This window comes from Mastacembelus armatus, chromosome 24, assembly GCF_900324485.2.
Source record: "Mastacembelus armatus chromosome 24, fMasArm1.2, whole genome shotgun sequence".
Classification (NCBI taxonomy): Eukaryota; Metazoa; Chordata; class Actinopteri; order Synbranchiformes; family Mastacembelidae; genus Mastacembelus; species Mastacembelus armatus.
In genome coordinates this window covers 16,207,223-16,231,823 of record NC_046656.1, presented here as the reverse complement: position 1 = coordinate 16,231,823, position 24,601 = coordinate 16,207,223, and the positions used below count along the sequence as shown (strand labels likewise).

At 39.6% G+C, this 24,601-nt stretch overlaps 1 protein-coding gene across 9 annotated transcripts in view; it reads right to left on the bottom strand.

The window, feature by feature from the left end:
- ryr3 (ryanodine receptor 3) overlaps window positions 1-24,601 on the bottom strand; it is an 84,728-nt gene that overhangs the window by 32,128 nt on the left and 27,999 nt on the right. For all 9 annotated transcript variants that reach the window (XM_026319540.2, XM_026319543.2, XM_026319541.2 and 6 more), the window contains 30 exons: window positions 24,048-24,183; window positions 23,036-23,131; window positions 22,754-22,872; window positions 21,997-22,130; window positions 21,549-21,790; window positions 20,899-21,091; window positions 20,243-20,459; window positions 19,406-19,510; window positions 17,875-17,978; window positions 17,323-17,406; window positions 16,976-17,135; window positions 16,652-16,796; window positions 15,900-16,105; window positions 15,535-15,709; window positions 14,717-14,925; window positions 14,388-14,551; window positions 14,102-14,150; window positions 13,844-14,004; window positions 13,429-13,591; window positions 12,431-12,517; window positions 11,871-12,097; window positions 10,790-11,002; window positions 9,524-10,133; window positions 8,909-9,109; window positions 7,048-7,150; window positions 6,530-6,664; window positions 3,391-3,664; window positions 3,081-3,195; window positions 1,692-1,824; window positions 257-360 (listed from right to left, as the gene is read on the bottom strand). In XM_026319540.2, the coding sequence (XP_026175325.1) occupies window positions 257-360; window positions 1,692-1,824; window positions 3,081-3,195; window positions 3,391-3,664; window positions 6,530-6,664; window positions 7,048-7,150; window positions 8,909-9,109; window positions 9,524-10,133; window positions 10,790-11,002; window positions 11,871-12,097; window positions 12,431-12,517; window positions 13,429-13,591; window positions 13,844-14,004; window positions 14,102-14,150; window positions 14,388-14,551; window positions 14,717-14,925; window positions 15,535-15,709; window positions 15,900-16,105; window positions 16,652-16,796; window positions 16,976-17,135; window positions 17,323-17,406; window positions 17,875-17,978; window positions 19,406-19,510; window positions 20,243-20,459; window positions 20,899-21,091; window positions 21,549-21,790; window positions 21,997-22,130; window positions 22,754-22,872; window positions 23,036-23,131; window positions 24,048-24,183 (5,064 nt within the window). The remainder of the gene's footprint in view (window positions 1-256; window positions 361-1,691; window positions 1,825-3,080; window positions 3,196-3,390; window positions 3,665-6,529; window positions 6,665-7,047; window positions 7,151-8,908; window positions 9,110-9,523; window positions 10,134-10,789; window positions 11,003-11,870; window positions 12,098-12,430; window positions 12,518-13,428; window positions 13,592-13,843; window positions 14,005-14,101; window positions 14,151-14,387; window positions 14,552-14,716; window positions 14,926-15,534; window positions 15,710-15,899; window positions 16,106-16,651; window positions 16,797-16,975; window positions 17,136-17,322; window positions 17,407-17,874; window positions 17,979-19,405; window positions 19,511-20,242; window positions 20,460-20,898; window positions 21,092-21,548; window positions 21,791-21,996; window positions 22,131-22,753; window positions 22,873-23,035; window positions 23,132-24,047; window positions 24,184-24,601) is intronic.

Genomic DNA, 24,601 nt, shown 5'->3' with positions numbered 1-24,601 from the left:
CACTTTAAATAAGTCTTCTGTTTAAATTACAAGTTCTGCTAATAAAAGCAATGAACACATAAAACAGATATTTTGTGTTATTCATCAGTTAAATCTGTTCCTGGTTGACAAGTACTAATAATAAGGGAGGTCAATTAGGGGTCAGTTATGGTGGACCTATGAGAAATGTTCACTCCATGTCTGAGTCATTCAGATGCAGTCAGTAATGTTTTCACTACTGCTGTTATTTTTAATTTAAGAGTAGAGCAGAATAAACCTTCTCCAGATCAGGCTCCTCCAGGGCCAGAGCCAGGCCATTGTTGTCCATCACTGAAGATGCTGCAACATCCAGCGGAGTGGAGCCCCGCATAGCTTCAGAGGCTAAACACAAAGAGACAAAGAGCCAACAGACATTTCATACTAAACAACAGGGGGCAGTCTATCAACATAAGCTATCCTCATATTCACTAATCTCTGTAAACTTGAGTTCAGTTCAGTTGACCTTTAGACAAATAATACACTGATATTAGAAAATCTATTTGTAATATTCATTTTAGATATGTATTGTTAAAGGATGACAATATTTTTAACATTATTTACAACATTTCAAAATGAAATCTAGCACCCTCTCTTTTTGCTTTATCACCCTATTCACCAATATCTGACACTAAATTACAGTTGAAATCAATGGCATTTTTATGAGCTCCAATAAAATATACATTACACTGTATAAATGTGTAAAATGTATAACGTGATATCTACTACCATGACCATTAATACTGCAGTCAATAGATAACAGCAATGTAATGTTATGTTATCACTAGAGTCACAGAAATAATACTGTTGTGCAGAAAATTCCCACAGGTGAATCTCATGTGAGCAGTAGACACAATGCCATATGGTAACTTGTGCATAATAATAACAACATGCTCAACATTTGGGGCAATTACCACTAAATCGATAGGCGTTACATTTCTGAGCCCTATCAAATGTCTCATGCAAGCTGTGTGTTTGCAGTAATCTGTCCTCTGCAGACCCCATCACATGAGCCTCTCCTCTTTCACAGACAGGTGTATAAGTTTAGAGCAGCAGCAGCCGGAGCCTAGTGACTCATCAGTCCTCCCCTGCATGACCAAATCATCCCTCTCGCTTACCCCCCCCCCCCTCTTTCCGCCACTCTTTATCAGCTGCCTCCTTCTCTGCTCACCTCATTTTGAAACTGATACCTCTGCCATTTTAAATTACTGCCTGTTATTTTTCTTTACCGGCTGCTTGTCATAATGTGGGCGATATGTTTGTCTGAACTTCAACTAACTGAAAAACTCTTCCAGCTAGTGGCACCTATTGGTTTTATTTTGCACCATTTCGGGAGCAACATAAGGACAGCTTTACAGCTCCTACACTGCCAAACACTCGAGGGAAACATTTCTAAATGTGAAGCTATACCTCTAAATACTTTCTTCAGTATTTCACTATTCCACTACATCCCTCTAACTTTCTCTTAGCTACTCATCTCTCTCTCTTTGAAGCCAATCTGGCATCTTTCCCTTCATTTCCTTCTGTTCATTGCTCATACACACAGTATTTACCTTCCTACATACATTTTAAAATTCTGTCTCAGGATCATAATCACATCCATTGAAAAGCTGTATGGTGACTATGGTGGGAAATCAGCAGACTCAGTCTTATTTAATGAATCTTTTACTTCTTACCCAGCCCAACACTGCTGTTCTCCAGCAGGTAGCTCAGGTGGTCAAACATGGCTTTCTGGTTCTGCCGGCTAATGCGACAGAAGTAGCACAAGAAACGACAACAGCTGGCCACCATCTTTGGGAAGGCAATCTCCTGTGGACAAAGTTTGCATTATATAGATATGCTGAAGTCAAAGAAGACCCCCCTCTGTCTTTTGCAAACTAAATAAAACTCACTTTATGTTCAGAACACAACAATTGGAAACTCATTTCACATTCAAGCCCTTTTGCCTCAAATGCCAATACCTCTGTGTAATCTAGTATGGGTTCTGTCCAAAGTTTAGGTATATAAATCAGTCATTATTGTCCATGCCAGAGATCAAAATAGGATCAAATTACTCTGCAAATATGCAAAACACAGAAAATGGTCCAACTCTTACTTTCAATCTGCCTAAATGCCTCTAAAACTAAAAGTTAAATTGTCATAGTTTTTAAACATCAGAGTAATGGGACTATTCAATTATGGTAGGACATTATTTCTCAGTGCTACCTTTCACTAGTGTTACCTGTGTGGATGTACAGCACATGACTGGTTGAAAAATAGAAAGCCTATTTTTAAACTTTCAGTTTCATTCCTTGTTTATGTGTTATAGATTTCGGGCACTTGATTTTGTTAGAAATCCGTCACCACAAAATCTACGTCCCAAATAAAATCAGTTTGATATTATATAGTACCCATGCCATGATATGACAACATTATGGATAATCAAAAAGTAAATATTGTAACTGTGGCAGTGCCACTTTAAATGGCACTGTGAGTGAACTGCATGTATCAAGTGGCACTAAACTGGTCTCAAATTTATGTCTGAGGCTGCGTGATCCGACTGCTAGAGTCAGATGTGATGGCCTGAATGTCTCCCTGTGGTCTATCTGTCTGAGGTTCAATTCATGCTTGGCCCTGGCCATGCCATTAAATCACAACCATCTCTTCCAGCTTCTGTCAGCACTGCCCAAAAAGGACAGCCTGAGGGGGCTGCCCACTCACCCCTCTCATGTTATCCTATGCCTACTTTACTCCTTTGCCCTCTCTTTTACCCTTGTGGTAATGGAGAAGGCTCTTGACTCACCTCAGCCTCCCAGGCTAAATTTTGTTTTCCAGAGATCTGTATATGACCTGTTTAGCATAAAATACTTTATAAATCTATTAAAATAATAAAGTACTTCAGTGCAATTATGTAAGTTAAGGTGGTTTGATTACTGTACCAATCACTTGAGCTTTTAATCCAACATGACGAAGTTCTTACAAATCACAGAAAGTTTGAATATCAGCAGAAGCAGCACGAACAGTAAGTAGACACTGATTGGAGACTCACTGGGTCGTCTGTGCTGTCAAAATGACGTCATGCTTACCTGTGATTTGTCTCCTCCCAGCACATTCACCATGACTTCCATGACAGTTTCGTGCATACCCAGCACTCTCATCAAGTTGGGATGCTGGTAGAAAACCTTGTTGTTCATAATGTCACTGGAAACACAAAAAAAGAGATTTATAAAAAGCAATAGTGTGCAACGGAAACAATGTCTGACTGTGAAAATATCAGTAATCATGTGTAATGAGGGATAAATGCATAACTGTTAACCATCATATGTTTACACCACCATTTCACTGCATTAAAAACAAGGGACATGACACTGTGTTTATTGCAGGATATTTTCTTACCTGAGTCCATCAATCATGAGTTTCTCCTCCTCTCTGCCCATGCGTACAGACAACAAAGACCTGATTTGACCAAGAGATGCCAACAGGTTAATAGCGTCCTGCACAGATGCAGCACTGATGGTATAGGATTTCTTCATGGCCCGGAGCAGCTCCCCGATGCCGTCATATTGCCTCCTCAGCAGGCTAAACATCACTCTGACCAGCTCTGGGTCCTGGATGTGAGTCTCCTGGGCCCAGCTGGTTATGGTCTGAGAGATCAGCTCCTTCAGGTTGGCTGCAGAGGTGAAATCCCAACATCCATACAATGAATCACAGTAAACTGACTGGTGCTTTACAGTCAAAAGCTTAAATCAGTATTCAGCAACGTATGTCATCATGATTTTTAAAGTTTTGGGTTTACCTATTGTGTTTATTACTGTAGATGTGTTGTGCGGCACAGTTCTGGCTTGACTTTTCATAGTATGTACAGACAGCTGACAAATAAAAAAAAAAAAAAAAAAAAAAAGTATCTAAGCTGCTGGGCCACTAACAGCTTCAATGAACCTTGGCACTCATTCTATAGATCTCTGGAACTCTGACCTGGTGAATGCAAGCTCTTAACCAGAAATGACATTTTTTGTGTGGGGAAAAAAAAATGCTTCTCATGCTGTAAGATATGCTCCTCATCCTGCCATAGGCCACATTAGAAATGCTATTTTATACCTTCAGACAATGTTTTCATTGTGTATTAGCTCTGATCTAATAGGGAAATATTATTATTCATCCCATGGTTCAACAATACCAGCAGAAGCCTGGACAAAAAAATGGTGCTATGCTCAGCTCTTTTTTCTGGCTAAGCATTTTATTTCAGGATGGTATTATTTCATAGCTTTGTGGAACAACTGCTGTGGCGTGCTGTTTTCAAATGAAGCCAAATGGCAACACAAACAAATTTTTGCTTCTACTTTTCTAATCTGACCAGAACCCCTTCAGAAAAACCTTATGCTTTAAATCACACTGACGATGATGCAATTTGTATATCAAGCAGAGTTTTTCTATTAACAGTAGCAGTATTAAGCAGTATTAATGGCCTGGCATCTTAAGTCCACATAATGACCTGGGACTTCTGTATGTTACATGTCCAATGCTGAGAGTCTATAAATCACCATGTATGTAAATATGTAAGCTAATTATTTTTATTGGTTCTATCTTGATCCAAAAATGCAAAATATATTGCAAAAAATAATACTTCCTCCCTCTCTGCTCTAGCTTTTAAAGACTTATCAACACTCCAGTAATAACATTCGCTTATTCAGCAAACGTCAGCTTTAACAGAGTAGAATGATTGAATTTTAAGCAGAGGAAAAAGTCCTGAACTGTTTCCAGCTGTGGCCTCTGCTCCCCAGGCACCTCAGAAGGAAATAACATGGCTGTACCTTTTGTATTCTATCCACATTTATTAAAGCGGCAATACAAGGCAGCTAGACAGGAATTATTTTTCAAAAGCTGAAAGGTCTGGGTGAACTTTTGAAACTATATTTTAAGGCCTCATCAAATTTTCATCTTACAGACGACAAGAAACAACAGAACAAAGCACAGCTACGGCTACATCCAGCTGGACCTCTCTCCATGTTGAGTGTTTAAAGTCAAACAGTTCAACAAACAGAGGGTCCGATTAGAGCAGAATCCTAATGGAAGTTGAGACAGAACTGCCCTAAAGGTGAATGTCTCGCTGATTCACATCTGCTCTGCGTCACCTCAAACAGTGGCTCACATGGGATTCATCACAAACACAACAGTTATCCTGTCTGCAAGCTAATATGCAAATGACAAGGCACAGTCAGCCAGTATGGAGTCAACATACAAAATCTGAAAGCTCTCATTTGCTTCTATGTTTTAAAATATACAGCACATTCAGTGGAGCAGCTTATCCAGACAGGCTAAAGGTACTAGGCAGGCATTTGGTACTAAAAGACAAAAAACTGAGATTCCACTATTATCAGCAGTGAAACTCAAACAGAGGAACTCCTCCACTGAGAGTGTACAGCAGATTGATGTTTAGAAAGTGTTAAAAGTTACATCAGCCTTTATGAAATCCCATTGATAGCTGTGAAAATGTAAGGCATTATTCTATATTAGATCACCTCTCTGTTCTTTTACAGTCTATGAAGCTCTTAGCTGTTTAATCTGTTGAGAGTATCTTGGTTCATTTTCAGGCTTGAGGTTCAGACCGTGTTCATACAGTATAAAGCTCATTATGACAATCAATTATAACAGTCAGCTTTAGTGAATTAATGGCATTTCATTGCATTTTTAATAATACTCAACTACAATAGCAAAGTCTGAAGAGGGTTTCAGTATTCAGATGAACTGATTATACACTAAAGTGATAATTACATGTTGGAAAAAAAAACAATTTAACAAGAGGACCAGCTTGTTTCCTCAATCCATCTTTTAATATGATGCTAATTTGATGTAGAAAAGCTAATCCAAGTCTAACAGAATCACCTTGAATCCTGTCCACTTCTAAAGCCTTTCAATAATGCAGGCTAGGTGTGGGAGGCAGGAGTAAGACATTAAAATTTATAGCACAGTCTTGCAGAGACTGTCCATTAGTCTTCCATTACTTGGTACAGAACATGCTTTCAGCAAAGGGCAGCAGAAAAGAAAATTGAAACCAGTGACCCTAGGTTAAAGCAAAGACCTTGGTAAACTAGTAGCTGAGGAGTGTCTGTACTTTTTTGAAGTTTTGCAATAATGTGACACTAAATGACAAATATGGTACATCAAACTAATGTAAAAAATTTTAGTCCTATGGCTCCATCACTTAGTTATTGAACAACTGTTTATCAGCAGCTGAAATTGAAATCATATGCAAATGGGTCAGCACCAGCATAAAACTTGAAATTTTGAATGCTCTTCTTGCATTCCTATGTGCATTATGGTATAAAATCAGGATCTTTGTGAACTTCTACATCATCTTCTGTCCAGCTTTTCTCAATGTGGAGTTATATTTTGCACATATTCAGCTGTACCTTTGTTGCCAGTGTAATCTAATAATTACTATTGAAAAGAAACACTCATGCTGTAGGTTCTTCAAAAAAAATCCCACTTTTAGTTTACTACAGCACTTTATTCTTTGCTTTTCAGTGTGACTTACTGGGAGCAGCCTGTTCTGTCTCTGTGGGTTCCTCCTCTGTCTTCTGAGGTGGACCCTTGATCTTGTACAGCAGAGCAAGGAGACGACCTTTTATCGAGGTGTCCTGCTCTTCCTCTTCCTCCTCAACTGGAATTCCTGCAAGGGCAAACAGATTCACTCACACACACTCACACAGAATATCAACTTTTTGTATCAAGTGCCTAATTGTGCACCGAATGAGTGGCACTGGCATTCCAGGTCACGTATGTTAAAAAGGGCAAAAGTTAGTATATTTAGAAACCAGTTTATTAGTGGCAGTGGTGAGCATGACTAATTGCATCAATTTCACACCAGACATATAATGAGTGATTCTGATTTTTAAAATCACAGCTCCAAAAAAAACTTAACTTAGCATTTTTTTTTTTATTCAAAAGGTAAAATCACAATGTTTTCACTGAGCCTGACATAGAAAGCATGAACAGTTATGAAGTGGAACTAACAATATCTGTACAAGAATAAAGGAAGCAGCTTGACTGTACCACAGTGCAGACGCAGTTCTTCATGAAAGGAAGTCAGTTCATCCTGGATATCTAAAGGACAGGGGCAGTCGTCACCTGCACTAAAATTCAGCAGGATGTTGATCTGTAGGAAACAAACAGAACAATAAAGTCAGAGGAGCTGAGAGTGGGGAAGAAAAGCAAAACTGCTCTGGAGAACATGAGGGATGAGGAGGAAGAAATGAGAAAACAGAACATGAACACAACATGAAGCAAAACGTAAGGTGGTATAACAGAAAGCAGTGGAAAGAGAAAGGGGCTGCAGCTTTATTCTTCATATAGAAATAGCTTTATCAAAAGCATTTTAGATAGCTGGAAATCTTGTGTGTCGTAAGCTCTAACTATGAATTAGACTAAATATAAATGAGATGTTTCCTCAGGCTAAACTAATACAGTGTTCAGGCTAGTCTGACACTTGTTTCTGGTAAAGTTTTCTAATAAAACATGGGAGGAACATACAGCCATCTTGGACAATGCTGCATAGTGTATAATTGCTGCTGACCACTAATACTTACTTTTCAGAAACCAGAGACCAGACTGGCCTTCTTACAGGGTGCAAGAGTGCTACTTCCCCATGACCACAAACGGCAAAGAAACGACTTGAACGTGTACAGTTTAAATAGGTACAATGATTTGAACCCCTGGCCTTTCATTGTGCTTATGCAGTTATCACACACTGAGGTAAAAAAGACACACACAGATCTGTTTATACACTTTAGTCTGTGTTACAGCGGGCCACCGGGCAGCAAGAGCCAATTTAGAATAACTCAAAGACTTCATCTTACTACCTACTTTAATTATACAACAGCAGAAAGCAGGAAACCAGCTTCACTATGTTAAACAGTTCTTAAAGTAGAACAGATCATCAGCCTCGATAAGTGGTGATATGTGCACAAGATCGTCCAGACATTCCCTCCATGTTGTGACAGTAAAGTTAGCCAGAAAACTCACCAAGGTCAATCTATCTGCTGATATCAGTTTACTGAAGCTATATCCTGTCAGTGTTTCTCTCAGGCAATAAATAAGATACTATAGTACAAATATGCCAAAGAAGGTTTAAGGTCATTTAGAAACAGTGTCACCATTATATAGTTTGTCCACACGGATAAGTTGATTTTTATACAGCATGTGTAGCAAATGTATAAGACGCAAAACAAAAAAATGGGATGTGTATGAATATCGTTGTGTATATTATGTATTTGATTTCACAAATTACTATCAAATATTATCAGTATTACTGATAATTATCAGTCTTATCCACTGGGTTATGCATAATACTGTGATTAATTCAAACACTGGTGACACTGCTGTTACTTTAAGTTCAGTTTGATTTCACAACCTGCACCACAGCATGGAAACAATTTTAAGTCACTTGTTAATGAGTGGATTGATGTTGTGTCTCTAGTTCATCACAATGGATCCTGACCTGCAAAGTTCAATAAAGAAAGAAAGAAAAAAAAAAAAAAAAAGCTGGACATAATGGTACTGCAAATCTAGCCTTTAGGAATAATCATTTTCTGCACTTAAAGACAAGAAATATAATTCTCACTGCACAGCCAACTACCTCTGAGTTCAATTTAGCTTCACATATGGCAGAATTTATCCTTTGGGAAGACCAGCTGAACATAAAGATAAGAACTAAAAACTAAATGGCAATCACAGAACTACAAAACCTAATGTTCCAATCCCAGTCTGTTCCTGTTAAGGCTTTAGGCGTATCATAATAGAAAGAAATCCCAAAATAAAGAGTCGGTGTGAAAAAAAAAACTCTGAAAATAAATTACATCTTAAACAGGATGTCAACTGTTTCTCATACACTTCTTGGTCCACTGCAGTGTTGTACCTGCTCCTGTGGAGGTGATCGAAACTCTTTGGTCTTCTTGGCAGTGACGGCGGCAGACATGTTGAGCGCCTGCATCAGCTCATTGTAACGAAACTTTTGGTTGTACTGCAGCTTGGACACAAAGCTGTCAGAGAAAGAGACGATGGACTCAATACGATGCTTCAGCTCGCAGTCGCAGAAGTAGTGCAGCAGTTCGCACATCTGAAAAGAACAGAAACCCAGTTAAATATACTAATTTAATCAAATTAATTTAATGGTGTCTGGCATCAGAGAGAAACTACACACATTACTACCATCTATTTCCAATTGATTATCTGCCTCCATCTCTTATATTAATGTTGTTTTTAATCAAGTTCTAGTGTTCACATTGTCTCACAGGAACATCAGTATTCAACCGCTGTCTTCCTTTGCGGTCATGCAGTCACTTCTCAGTGAGAGATGATTCATAAAAAAGCTCTGAATCGCTAACAAATGAGGAATTAGTGTACCAAGTGAGATGAAGACAAAGTTGAACAAAATTCAAATTTAATTAAAAACCTTGCCAGAAATGACTTTACATCTCATGTTTAAATCACTGAAATGTGTCCTCTTGTTTTTAACAATCATTTTTATTACCTGGTGTTTGACAGATTCGGGCAGAGACTTCTCCAGCAACCCCTTAACAGGTGGTTTACTCTCCTTGGTCTCCTCCTCTCCTGCCTCCACGGCCTTCTCCTCATTCTTGCTCACTTCCTCCTTTTCCCCTGACACAGCTACTTCATTGGCCTTGACCTCCTCACCCTCCTTAGCATCTCCAAACACGTTGGGGTCAACCAGGAGGAGAATCAGCCTCACTTCCTCACTGGTTAAGACTCCCATGATTAACAGCGTGCCAATCAGCTTGAGAATTGGGACAAATTGGTACTCAACACTTCCGCCTACTGGGTCTCGGATGTGTGTGCCTCCACCCTGCACTGCCTCGGTGAGCATGCTGATCGCCTTCTCTTTCAGGATGCCCAATGGGATTTGGGGGCTGTGGAGGTACTGGTGGCGTTTGGTGTTGATGATGCTGACAGGAGAAAAGTTGACCCGAGGTTTGAGAGAGGTGCTCAATCCCACGCCAGGCAGTGAGTGCCGCTTGGACTCATCAGGGAACAGCTTGATAGAGCGCGTCTCGTCAGTCACAGGTATTATGAACTCGTTGTTCATCATTAGGCGAGCCTCCTTCGCTGTCTCAAGATGGATGCTGGCAATGAAAAGACAGATCAGTTCAATCACTGTGCATTTGACCATTGTTTGTGCCTTTGACCACTGTAACTTTTCAGTATTCTGGACGCAGGTTTAGAAATCACCTTCTGTAAGTATTGTAAATGTGCAATTAGTGAGATCTGTACAGCCCTACAGCACAAATTACCATAATATATCTGAGGAAGGTGACAGAAATACGGATCAATATCTATGACTCAGCAATTACCTGCATAGCTGCTGAGGGTCTGTGAACACACACACACACACGCGCACACACACACACACACACACACACACACACACACACACACACTCCACCCATAGAGTTGCTAACAACCACCATATAAAATGCATATTTTGTGATAAGGATAATACATCAGAGCAGCATTATTAAGATTTATATGACAAAATTACTTTGTAACAGTGATGGCATTGACATGGTAATAATTCTAGATTATCTGATGAGTGAAAATACTGCCAACCTTCTCTGTCCTGTTCATGACAACTGAGCTTGTCAAATATGAACACTTTTTAATCAAATGACAGCAGTAAGTATTTGTATCTATATCATTTATCTTATATATATATATTTTAAATTTGACCTCATTATGCTTTGCATTTAAATACAAATAAATGGCAGTGCAACTAACACACCTCATGAGGACATTGTAGAAGCCCTCTCTCAGCATGCCAGACAGGTATTGGTTATCAATGGTGTAGAGGAGCTGTGATTGGTCCAAGTGACTGCAAAGGGCGTGAGCTACACGAGTGTTTCCCAGGGCACAGAGGGCACAGTACAGCTTCAGTGTGTGGTAGTGAAACTTCCTCAGGTCTTCGTGCTCGGATAACTCGAGAATGTCCAAACATCTGGAATTAAGACAGCAAAAGAATGTAATGAAGGTTAAAGCAGGCAGATGTGGGTGTAATGAGGTGTCTCCTTTTACAATGACAGTACAAGCAGAGAAAGCAGGTAACAACAACTAGCCAGCACTCTGATATATGCAGTGGAACAATATGTATTTTTATCTAATATCAGGTCTAATTGGTACAGGTGAAATAGGCAAAAGACATTCCTCTTTTCATCCATGAACAGCTGACAAAAATCTTTGCCCAAGGTTCATCAACATGTTGATATCATTTCCTATTTCATGTATTATATATCACAGTGCTGTCCAAATAGTAAATAGTGGTCTTGACTGTACGAGGACACAGGATTTATCACCTTGTCACCCACTTCTAAAGAACAAACTATTAATGCTGGTCTAGAGTGATTTGCTGCATCACTTAATTGTAACTCTTAAGCTGGAGACTCTACTGTTATTACAATAGAAAACTAGTTCATTAACCATCACACTGTTTTCAGGTTTCATATTTGCAACTGGAAGCAAAAAATGTAATATCCTAATATTACCTACATTTGCACTTACAGGAACCTGGAGACTCACAATCATCTTTCTGTTGCATAGTGTAATTAATTACTTAGGTATTGAGTGGATTCCTTTTAATTAAGTAATGTGCAGGGGACGTCCAAACCACTGGTTAATGTAACTAACAGCAGCCCTGCAGCACTTATGGATCCCGCACTGCTGACCTTGCGATTTTTCTTAACAATGCGAACACAGCAAACAGTGTAGGACAGAACCAGTCAAAAGTCATATATTGCAGGTAAATCTTACAGGTAGAGGTTTGTATTTTATAAGTCCAAATCACTCCATTCATTATCCTCGTAGCAGACCTGTTCTCCTCGGGTATATGTACAGCCATCATCTGTAGCGGTTCCAGACACTGGACCACCCAGCCATGCCTCTCGCTGACCCGAGCTGTCTCCACATTGAGGAACGTGTTTGGCATCCGACTCCACAGAACAGCCACGATGGTCTGCATATCCAGTCGTGGCGGGCACTGTGGCACTGGGTTCCTGTGTTCACTCTTAAATATGGCAGATGAGAGCGGCATGGCATTCTGTGAACAGAAGGGAGTTAGGCAGAGCATAGGAGACAAGATAATATTCACAAAAAGAACAACAACATTCAGACTCCTAATAACGATAGGAAAATACTTTCTATATGGATCGTTGATCAATTTGCTAACCACTGTGTCATCATTTCAAAATACGTGACATGAAAAATTTTGAAAAGCCCCCATAGAAAACATTACGGTGATTTATTAATCCCTTAATGAGGTGAAGTCAATGGGTATGGACTAGCTGAACATAAATTAATAAAACCATTAATACCAACATCCTCTTCTATACACCACATTATGTTCAATGTTATGATTAGGACAGAAACAAACCTTGATTTTTACAAACTCAAACTGGAAAAGGTTGGCACTGGTGGGGCGTACGAACACAGCTGGGAAGAGCTTGGTATTTGGCTCCACCTGAAAACAGAGAAAACTAAGTTATGGTATCACATTAGAACATAATCAAATTAAGTTCATATGACAATGCTATAATTTGAATAACATGCAGCAAACACTGTATGATTAAGCTAAATAGTCTGATACGCTAAAACATAGAAAAATGAAAAAACTGGACAATTATTTTCCCTAAAGCAGCCCTGATCCTCAGCATTATGCACTTTTATTGTCTGTTCTGGTGGCAATTTCAACAAATGTCAAAAAACATTTAACATCTAAGCTCATGGATTAGCTGGTGTTTTAAATGCCACTTCAATAAGTATTAGATGGCTTATTGATTACAACCATGAAGGCAAGAGACAAATACAAAGAGGAAAAAAAAAAAAACAAGCTTTGTTGGCACCGAACCCGCTTCTTTTCATCAGAATAAAAGCCTTTCAATTCCCTCAATGGTTCCCGTTTGAAAAATCCCACAACACAATCAGGGAGGGAAAATAAGAGAAAGAGGAGACCAACAGATATAGAGGTGAGAGTCCCACTTCAGTGGTAGAAGATTCTGGAGGCATTATTTCAGTGCCTAGTCAAGTATTCAATATGATGGGTTAAAAAAAGATTTAGCAAGGTGAGACAAGGATTACTGAGCAGATGTTTGTCTGAGCTGAGAATTCAGCTTCATAATTTCCTTGCTGCATTGCAGTGCAGACAACACAAACACATCAAAGTGCCATTTTCACAAGATTCATTTAAAGAGAAACGCTAAAACATTTTCAGTGTCTAAATATAATATAAAGCAGAGCTGTGCAGTATTAACCAAAATGTTAACAATTTTCAAAAAACTGCATACAAGGCATACAATGTTGACATGTACATCCATAAGTTTATGAGCCAGACTGTCCTTTGTGCCACACTTCTGTTCTGTTACTCTTATGTACCTGATAGGTTGTTGGCAGCTCTTTGCCATTGGCAGTGAAGGAGACGATGCCGGTGGCCAGGTCGATCAGACAGCCGATCTCCAGGTCAGAGCTGGAGTGGCCAGAGACAGACGGGCCTATTGCATCTGCTCCACACACCATGTAACAGTTACTCCTCTGGACACTGCGGCAAAACAGGAGGAAAATAAACTTGGCATGCATAAATCCATGGGGCGTTAAGTATACTAACACAATAAAAAGAGTGCAAAAAGTAATGCAAGGGAATTGCATTGCACAACATTATATGACTTCTGCACATTTTTTAAAGTCCTTGGTATTCCTTAATTTCATCAAAGATCCCAGCAAAACTGCTGGATCCATGTCTACCTTACATCTTATAGAAAATTCACGTATTAAACCAGCAGGTAGAGCTTGCCTCTCATGTACCCGACCCCTCTCATCTCCCAGGGTGACGGTGACGGTTCGTGTACTGACGAGGCTGAAGTTCTTGCTATAGTAATGATAGTCTGGTGTGACCCAGCCTATCCACACTGAGGCAGGGTCCTGTCCAGCAAACACTCTCACTGAGTGGCAGTACTGTCATGAAAATGAACACACTATACATTAGGGTTACCCTTACTAAAGGGGGAGTAGACATTCATAATAGTACATATTAGATGTATCTGCATCTTACAGTTGTGATGCTTCCATAGTCAACAGTTCCATCTTCTTTTGGAGGATGGCTGCAGAAACACAAACACAGCCACAGTGATAAGAACTACAAAGACATTTTTTGTATTGCAGCTGAAACAAATAAGTGCAAATTGAAACTGAATGATCAAACTGATCATTTAGACTGATACCGCTACCAGAACAGTCATATATTATATTGTTTTATCATATTTATATTTTGCCATATTTATTCTGTTAATTGCATCACAATGATCCACTACTGTTGTCCTGCAGTGTTGATGTCTGACCTGAGTTTCAGTGATTCATCCACTAACATGTCTGCAGAGTAGAGCTCTATGGGCATGCTCAGTCTACAGTAGACCATGTCGTTGTTGCTGTTCTGGGTGCCAAATGTCTTGTGGTTGACTTTAAGGCAGGGAGGACTGTCTACCGTTCCATCAATCCTCGTCACCTGAGGAGTTAAGTGCCAATACATATGAATCATACCCCAGAAAAGGCAATCAACACAGAAGTCTCATGGGTTAGGGTAATAGACACCAACACATGCCCCAAAAGATGCTTTTAGCATGCCGTAACTGAGAATTCCTAATACATAATTATGGAAATATTTCTTCACCTCAATATGCATATGGTCCTGAGGTACGTTGAAAAATGTGGGCAGGCGCTTGCTAAACCACATGGTGATCTCTCTGTTCATGTTAACAGCAAAGGGCTTAAATCCTTCCTGGAGACCACACATGGTGTAGTACTTAAAAGTATTGGCATCCTTGCCCAGGTTCATACGTCCAATTTGAGACATGCCCAGACTGCACACAGGGATGAAACCTGAAGGAGGGTTGGAGAAATTCTTGGGTTTAGCAGTGGTCACGAAACAAACGGAAACTACTGCTTCATGAGTGCTCAGTACATGTGTAACAAGAAAATACTGGTCTTCTCTGATGATATGTCAAATGGCAAATTTCACCCCTTGTTGATAATTAACAGGTTCCTTCCTGAACAAAGTTGGAAAATCTTTCTTTCCACATAAACTCAGGTGCTTCTCTAATACTAATGATGTGATCTGTTTTTGTTCCTAAGTGATATAAAATAAATAGAAATCTGTTATTTGTTAAACTTAATTGAACTGTATATAAGCACAGCTTTTAAACTGTCTATACAGGTATAGCAGCATCCACCACACATCACTTATAACAATTAACTTTCAACTCTCTGTTCCTCTGTGACTGTCTCTCCTGTCCTGGTTCATTTACAGAGTAATGAGCCAATGACACAATGGAGTTTATTAAATTGCAATATCGTTAGCATTTCAAGCTTTTTTCTTTTTTGCCTCATGCCAACTTCCAAGAGAACTGATTCATAACCCTGGAGACTCTTGAAGAAACACACTCACACCAAATGAATGAATTAAAGTTCACTGGAATATGGAGGTCTTACCATCCTCAGTCTCAAAGTCAGTAAAGCAGAGCTCTGAGCCTTTGTTGGTGATCAGGAGCTCTCCATTCAGGGTGAAAGTCATGGACTTGTCCTCCATGTTGATCATGCAGCCAACCACATCACCCTTTTTCCAAGAACGTCCGAAGTAGCGGCTGCCTGCATGCAAACGCCGACCCTAAAGAAAAACAACACAGTTTGATGTTCTGTGTCATATACTGTATACCATGTTGGCATGATCAACATGATCACACTGTCCTAATACCAAGACATCACTCATTCTTTTAAAGCATTTCTCATGTTAATTGCTTTACTATCATCATCATTAATCATTATTATTTTTGTATTGCCACCATGAGCTGATTTACCCTGTATCCATCAAAGACAAAAGCTTGGTCATCCACTCCCAGTTCCACATCTGGTCTGCAGCCAGGTCTGGCCCATCCAACCCTCATATCACCTCCAGTCAGAGCCTCAAATTCAAAATACCACATCCCCGTCTTCACTGCGTATGTCTGCTCCACACGGAAGAAGCGAATGGTTTCAATGCTTTGATCATCCACCATATGGACAACTGTGGTTAGAAAATATAGAAAGCAGACTATTTAACTTGAAAGTCACACCTATAAGACATGTAGCTATTTTTTATAATTACAGGTTAGGGGAGGATACATAACATGCTGTAACAGTAAATATAGAAATTATGATGCACACTTACTATACAGCATAATTATTAGCATATACAACATCTAAACAAAGCTTGTGATGCAAAATACATTAACATAACAACATGTTAAAAGTTTCAAAATTGTACAAAAATTGGACAAAAGCTGGAGGAAAAACGAAGTCTGGGCATCCCCCCTTAGGCTATTGCTGCCACGACCGGGCCCAGATAAGCAGAAGAAGATGGATGGATATAACTGGACAAAATATAGCAGCTGTCCATAGCGACCGGATGCACATCACAGTTCTATTAGCTTTCAACAGTTACCAAAGGTGTTGTAATAAAAATGTTAGCCAAAATATCCCTCTTTAAATACTATATTAGTATGAGCTACTACTGAGTTGGCACTGCGGCTGCACGTTTTGGGTGGTATCAGTGTCAGCAACAAGATCTCACCCTCCTGGTCTGGTGGGTGAATGTCATATCCATATCCAACCATGGTCCTGATGGCCTCTCTCAGGCTGTCTCTGTTAGACTTCTTAGTGCGCTCATCCAGTAAAGCATATGGCACCAGGCGAGGATTGCGCCTGTTTTTCAAATCCTGACCCAAACAAAGAAAATAAGTACATGAAAGGTAACATGATAGTCAAATATAAATAATTAGCAATGCACAAATAAAAAACAGAATTGAAAGAAAGCACTCTAGATGATGGTCTCAGGATTCTAACTGCTAATATAATACACACAATGTTTTCAAATGTAAATGAAGTTGCCTTTTACCTGCTGGATGCCATAGGTCCATCCTTGTTTAATTCTGTCTTTGGCCCAAACGTTGTGTGCATTCTCAGCCAGTTTATCAACTAGAACCTCCTGACCTGCAGTCAGTTTCACATCAGAAAGGTCCAGTGGCGCAGGCTTATATCCATTAGACATCATATAGCTGCAGACAATACAACATGTCGATATCAAAAGCAAATATCTTCAGTATTGTGACATATACGTGACTTTAACCACCCCTTATTTTGGTCCTATATGTAGTTTTGTTAGCAAAAGAAAAACAAACAAAAAACATGTCAAAGAAATGATATGCTACATGTAGAAAAAAACTTTTTAGCACAATGCCATACTCTTTGGGTAGTTTGAGTTTCTTCAGATCGTCTTCAGCGTGAACATTGACCTGGGCAACATGACACCCCAGTGCCAACAGTGTCCTAGGGGTAAAAAAAAAAAAAAAAAAGAGATTAAACAGAAAAAGAGATAAAAAGCACAATGGATAACATTATGCAAGCTCCATTACACTTTTTTAAATGAATATGTTGATGTCTTTCATCAGTAAAATCCACTGAGACACTACTTCATAAACACAGCTCAATGGACATTGACAAGTCTCATTAAATCAATGTAATGCCACTGCATACAGCAGTCTGTTTTGGTGTTTTGGCTGTGTGGATACAGTATGCAATTAAACTGCATATGTGACTAACCAAAATGTTTTACAGAATCAGAATCAGTGGTTGGCTCAAAAAAATTAAAACTCCAGAGTACAGTGGACTCCAGAGTTCATAAAAATCAATGCTGGAATTCACTGCTTGTTTTTAATCAGGAAATCTGCTCTCACACAATATACAGCAGCACCGGAATAGGTAAATTGGACTATTTAGAGAACTGCCTGGCCTTACTTCAGTGTTTCACTAGACATCTGCAGGTTGTAGTTTCTTTCAGTATCAGGCAGCTTTGCAAAATCCACCAGGCAAGGATGCTGCCTCTTGTTGTCATCACGAACCTGAGAGCAAGGCATAAAGCAATCGGGCATCATTACTGCGTCTTTCTTTTCACAAAGACAAATTGGCACACATTTTCTCTCACTCTTTATTACAGCAGTGTCTGTATACAGTAAAACTGACACGGGATTTGAAGGGTAACCACCCCAAAAGAAAAAGGAGTTAGTGTGAGAAAATAAACCGGACTGCAGCTGAATTAAACTGCAGGGGACGTAAGGCAGTTGCATTTTTTTCATTTTCCACTTGGACTAATTTGAGCTTCAGGTGTTGATTTTTAATGAAACAGGGATATGCCTGAATCAGCTCAGAGAGGAGAGTAGAGAGAGAAATACCTTGATGCATGTTGACCTTCAATAAAATACTGCCAGTGCCTTTTTCCTCCTATAACACTTTTGACAAAGGTTAAATACAACTGATGGGCACAAAAGCTATGAGCAATGTAGAGTAAGGCCAGGCACTCAGATACAGAATCATGACGTTTATCTAAATTTATTATTATTCTCTGCCAATTATCTGCTAAGCAGAATTCTGTATTGATTTAGTGCTACATTACTTTGAGCTCATTAAAGCTTGTTACAAAATTATGAAACAAGCAGCTGTTTGGCTCTAAATGATATCCTTCAATGATATTAATCGTAAGACCTGAGTTTCTCTCCTCAGCGGAGCTTTGTTCTAGTCTTAATTAATGTGGATGTCATACCCTTGGAAGGTGAGACAGCCATTTAAATTTGTTAAATGGCTGCTGTGGCAGCAGCCTCAGTGGAAAATGATTCTGTGATAACCACTACAGTTCAGAAGAGCCAGTGTATGTGATCAGACTTCTAACAATCTGCCTGTTCTGCAGTGAACAGAAAGGATGACTGACATTGAAATGATGGGAGGGACGGAGAGAAACAGGACAAAGGAGAGATGAATATATCAGCACCTTTGAAAGAAAACGTTTTTTTTTGGGGGGGGGGGGGGGGGGTTATAAAATCTAAGCTAAAGACACTTTACATCCTTCCTTGTTTGCTTTATTTCCTTCTTCAACTGACCTAAGAACAGGAAATCACCTCAATAAATTAGACCCTGCTCTTCACAAAGAGTACTTTGGATGCCTAAATACATTTTACTCCTAATTTTGGTTTAGTTTTTAGTTAAGTATCTGACCCTTTTTCTCTGGGCATCATTTAACAGACTGTTCTCTGTGTGTAATGTAAAAACAGGTCAATACAGTATATCACCAACCTTAAGCCACAGCCAAACCCAAACAACTACTGCGTTTCTCAAAAAGACTGAGAATGGACTGAGATCGGACTGAGATCTGTGAGTTAAACTATTAACATGCATTTTACTGGAGCAGGCTGGAGTTGACCTATGTCACTGCCCATTTCCAAATACAAGCAGGATGTTTTTGTGTTTTGAATATGAAGACAGACAGCAGGTTTACCTTGCCATAAGTCCAGCCCAGCTCAATCTTGTTCATCCCCCACAGTTCATGGATGTTTTCTGCCAGCTTGTCTCGGACATTCTCCAGGTGAGGGGGGAGAACAATCTGCAGAGAGGAAAGGAACAGATGGTACAGTTGGATGATAAAAATATGCCAATGGACCACAAAATGAAAACTGTTCATGTTTTTTTTTTTCCTACTGAATATGTAATCGTTACATTGCTAAGGGATTGCAGAAAATTCATTTTTGGCATTGTTGCATTGACATGGGAAGTTTGTACCTACAATATTTTACAATAATGATTCAGGGCCACTGCAGCATCGAATACTATATAAGGCGTGTAATGCAAACTGAATTAACTGCACATGAGAGACAGCTGGAGCTCCCAGTGGTTTAAAAAAAAATAACATTTATATTTTCAAGCAATTCATAGAGAAGCAGCAGACCAGCTATAGTGTGGAAATAATGTTGGCTTGAGTTTATATATACAGATATAAGCACAGATAAAATCATTTCAGAATGTCCTCATGGTACGAGCTCCAGCTTTATTGTCATTTTCTATTCTGTTGTTTATAACTGAAACACTGAAGCTATTTCTCTAAACAATGGCCCAAACTGAATGCTCTGTCATTAACACAAAAATGCAACAAATAACCTTTTCAATATTTCATGCAAAGTGAATAATTTATTCATTAACCTGTATAATGTATATGTATATATACAGTATTTATACATTATTTTTAAAGTATGTACAGAAAATATCCATCACTTCGCTTTAATGGAGCTTGAATTTACAGATGCAGCAGTAAAAGTTTTCCTGTTGGTACCATCCTCACCTGGCTGGTGTCAACGGGAGTGGGGATGAAGGAGGCCTGAGAGAGGAACTGGGTGGTTCCCAGCAGATCCCGGACCCCCTCATGGTCCCTTTTGTACTCCTTCACAGGCTCTACATGCATCTTCTCCTTGGGCAGCAGTGCCTCATAACATGGAGAGTAACCAGCGGGTGGCAGAAACTTGAAGTCTCCATGGCGTCCGCCCAATAGGAAGCGGACCCTGAGATGAGAAGTTATATAATATTGTATAATGTTTTTTACTTACTTTTTCAATAAACATTTTAATAGAGATGCAGAAAAGCCACCCAAAGGCAGGGTTACTCTGACTCATTAGACCAACACATCTGTTGACACAAAATAATTTTGTACTTGGTAACATATATTAACCTCATTAAAGTTATAAAACAATAGCAGGCGCTTAAAGATCAGTTTGCTGTCAGTATTTTCTGTGGGTGGTTTATTAAATAACCACTGACTGGAGCTCAGTGCTGCAGCTTTATCTATATTTTAACACAGCTTTGCTGTTAGAGAAGCTACAAAGGCTGACAAGCTAAAACTACATCTCAAGCAGAAAAATAGATGCAGCAAAATTAAAATGGTCATCTCTATAAGGAATCCTATTTTTTTCTAGTTTCCGGATTGTAAATTTGGGGCCTTACTTGACACCCGCAGAGAAGCTGACGACAGGGAAGAAGAACCCGTCTGTGTTGAAGTCCTCGAACATGCCCTGAACAGGCTGCCCATTGATCCTGAAGGACATGCTGGGAGCACCCAAATCCAGACAGCAGCTGACCACATCGTCTGAGTTCAGCAGGTGCTGGTTAATGGAGGCCACAGCCCTCGGGATTCGGCCTAGACAACATCAGGTGGAGACAGAGAGTGAGGATGGATGGCTGTTACAGCTGCAGAGTCATTGCAAATATAGGGCAGCTTGATAGCGCAGGTGACAAAAAGGGAGAAGAGAGATTGAGAATGGGTGATGAGTGCTTAGAAATGGATGAGAGGGCATGATGTCTCTTTCAGATTTAGTAAAGCAGGGAGGTGAAATAGGTGTTATGCTTTTAGGTTGAGAGCAGAGAATACAGGGCATTTAAAGGACTTTAAGCCTCAAACGGCCAAAAAACAATAACAAACTACAGTGGGAAAAAGTATGAAGCCTTTGCAGAAACTGGATTTCTGCATAAAATGATCAGAGGAATTTTGGAACCTTTATCTGTACCTCTGTATTTTTCATTTTCCAGAGGTTACCAATCTCATTCACCCTCTAATAAGTCCTACCAGCAGTGAAATATTATGCCAAGATGCTTACCTGACCAGAGATGAAGTCCATCAAAGCTGTAGGAGTACAGATCGTCCCCAACACCGTTACCTCCCCATCCCTCTCCTCCACCAGGATATGGAGCATAGCCTCTAGTATTGGCCCAGCCCACCCTCAGGTGGGTCGGCTCTCCGGTGACAAAGTGGTCCACCTGGTCGATCACCAACTCATAATACCACTTCTTATACTGAGCTGAACCTTCAGCCACACCCAGGAAGATGTTTGGCCTCATGCTGAATGGGATGACAGAAAGAAGCTTCAATGATGCAAAGTGTGTTTAATAGCCAAAGTTATTGATTTGAAAATAAAAATCATTGCTATTGCATAATCACTGCATATCGTTGAACCTAATTCTTCCTGATTGAGCACCAAGTAGCTGCCCCAGTTAGACACAAACATTTCTTAAATTTTCTATTTCTTTTCTTTCTTTTGTCTCTACCTCTGAACATCATTGACCAATCGAGTCTGAAGCAGCAGATCCCTCTTGGGAAGCAGGTTGTCACAGATTAGATTCTGATTGGTTCTCACTGCCACCCCATTACAGACACAGAGCGAACACAACACATCCAAAATCTGAAAGAGGGGAAAGGATAACACTACAATTCATAAATGTACTGTACTAACACAAGTGCATTCACACACACTAATATGAAAATCTATACATTTCTTCTTATTACATAAAGGATTTTCTGTAAGCTGCATTGTGTGTAGCTTAGAAACCTGTAGGAATTGCTGTCAACTTAACAGCCACAGACCTGCCACTAATGATGAATAGCTGTTTATGACAGTGTCCTTTTATAGATGGTGCAATTTACTGGGTCAACATTAAGAGACTGATATGCAATACATACGGCAGGAAACAGTCATTTTAAGTTTGAATTCCTACCCTGACTTTAATTTAAAAGCAAATGAAGTTTTATAAACAGATATTTAATTGCATAGTGTTTGCCTTTGTTGTCAACCAGAAAAAAGGGGGAAAAATGAGTTTGAAGAAGTTAATGCTGCTTTACAGTCCATCTTTTGTCTGCCAAGATCCCACTTATTTATTCTAAACGAAAGTTCATGCCTTTCATCAACAACATATGTCATGCAGCTAGCATTAAACATCTAACAATTTGTTTTTCTGTTTGTTTTCTGCCTCAACAGCAGTTGTGTGGCTGTATTTTAGTTTTGCTGGTGCTCCTTGTTCCTCCCACCTTGTGGTTACGTCCGTGCTTGTAGAGCAAAGAGATGATGGATTTAATGTGCCCTCTCTGGATGATGTTCAGAGCCTCTGGGCTTTCTATCAAGATGCAGTGGAGAACTTCCAGGATTCCTAAGAGGTTACACAAAATATTTATTTTCCTAACAAATGTATACTTAGCTGGCAGTTTATTGGGTACACCAAGTTAAAACTAATGCTGGCTACAGCAGGAGTCCTGCAATCAACCCTGTCTGAAAGTTTTAGCAAGAGCTGAAAAACATGATTCACGTGATACCTGATGAAGATTCCAGTCTCTCCAGTTTGCTGACCAACCAGTCCAAGTTGCAGGAAAGCTGGGTGCAGTTGTTCCTGTTCCCACGAATGAGCGCAGCTAAAAAAAAAAATAAAATAAAAATGTTTTACAAAGTTTATTAAAAGCATAAAATATTTTTAAAAAGATAAATAAATAGGTCAGTTAACCACTTGCAGATAGTAAACTTGCATCAATAACCAACTGTATTCCTTTAAAACAGACTGGCAGAGTTACTATGGAGAGCAAAGGAGGTCAGGACAAAAGGCAGCTGCACAATTCATCATGCAAAACCTGCTGCACCAGACTGCCTTTGCATCCTTGGGGGTGACCCCTCCATGTGAAAGACTGTATTATACTCAGAAGGGTTTTGAGTGTGTGTAATGTGTGTGCATGAGGGAGTACATGCTGGGGAGTTAATGAATATGAGGGCAGTCAAGGTGAGTGGAGGGGAAGTTGATGGGAAAACTCCAGTGACAGGAAAGCAAACTTCCCAAGAAACTTTCAGGGTCATAGCTTCAGTATTCATAAATAAAAACAGACCCTGGGAAAACTCAGCTGGATAATGCCAGCACCTGTGATGACTGGCATTTTGCTAACGATGCCATCATTTCTTCAAATATTCAGCTGAATGTTTTATAATCAATCGAGAGCCCTCGCAGTCAAGGATTTCGCTGGTTGGAAGGCAGGGCGGGTCTACAAGAGGAATCGCTAAAAACTTCCTTGTCACAAAAATTAATAACAAATAAAGACCATCTCTGCTCCAGAAATGTCATACAGAAAACAAATTAGGGTGGAGGTGGTGTTCATGGAGTAGGAAGGAAGAAGGAGAGGACAACTGATGGGATAAGAAGTGAAGCATGTGAAGTGCAAATGACAGAGATTCAAGTGATGACACTGAGGAAGATTAATACTGCATATCATCCCAGGGTCAACAGCTGACAGCACTGACAGAAGATGTGGATATTTCAGTGAGGCATCACTCAGGTCTGCTTACCCAAGAGCTCATAAAAAAGGTTGAGAATGTCCTTCCAGGCTGCACCTGCCTCCTCCCCAGCCATCTCGCCGAAGTGGGCAGCACTATTGTACAGGTTCATCCGGTCGATGCATTTGGATAACAGAGTCAGCATTCCCTAAGAAAAAGGCAGGAATGATTTACCTTATTGCAACACAAGTATAATCCATTTTCAAACCAGATGTAAAATGTTTTTGTAATCCCCAAATCGAGCTAAAAAACTCAATTTTTACATCATGACTTAGCAATTTATTTTATTTATTAAAAATCCCAACGTAATCCCAAATGTTAGGGCTAAGTTTTTTTTTTAACACCTTAAGATTAAACAATAATATCTTTGTTACCCAAGGCAGACATTTCCTTAGACATAAAGGGAGCCATAAAAAAGACATACTATGTATTTTATTTAGTCATTAAAAAAAAAAAAAAAAACACCCATTGTAATTAAAATCTCATTTTCAAGACACCACTATGGCTTAGGTAATGGGGAGCTGACTGACCGAGCACCTTTGCAGAATGTCATCCCCATCTATTCA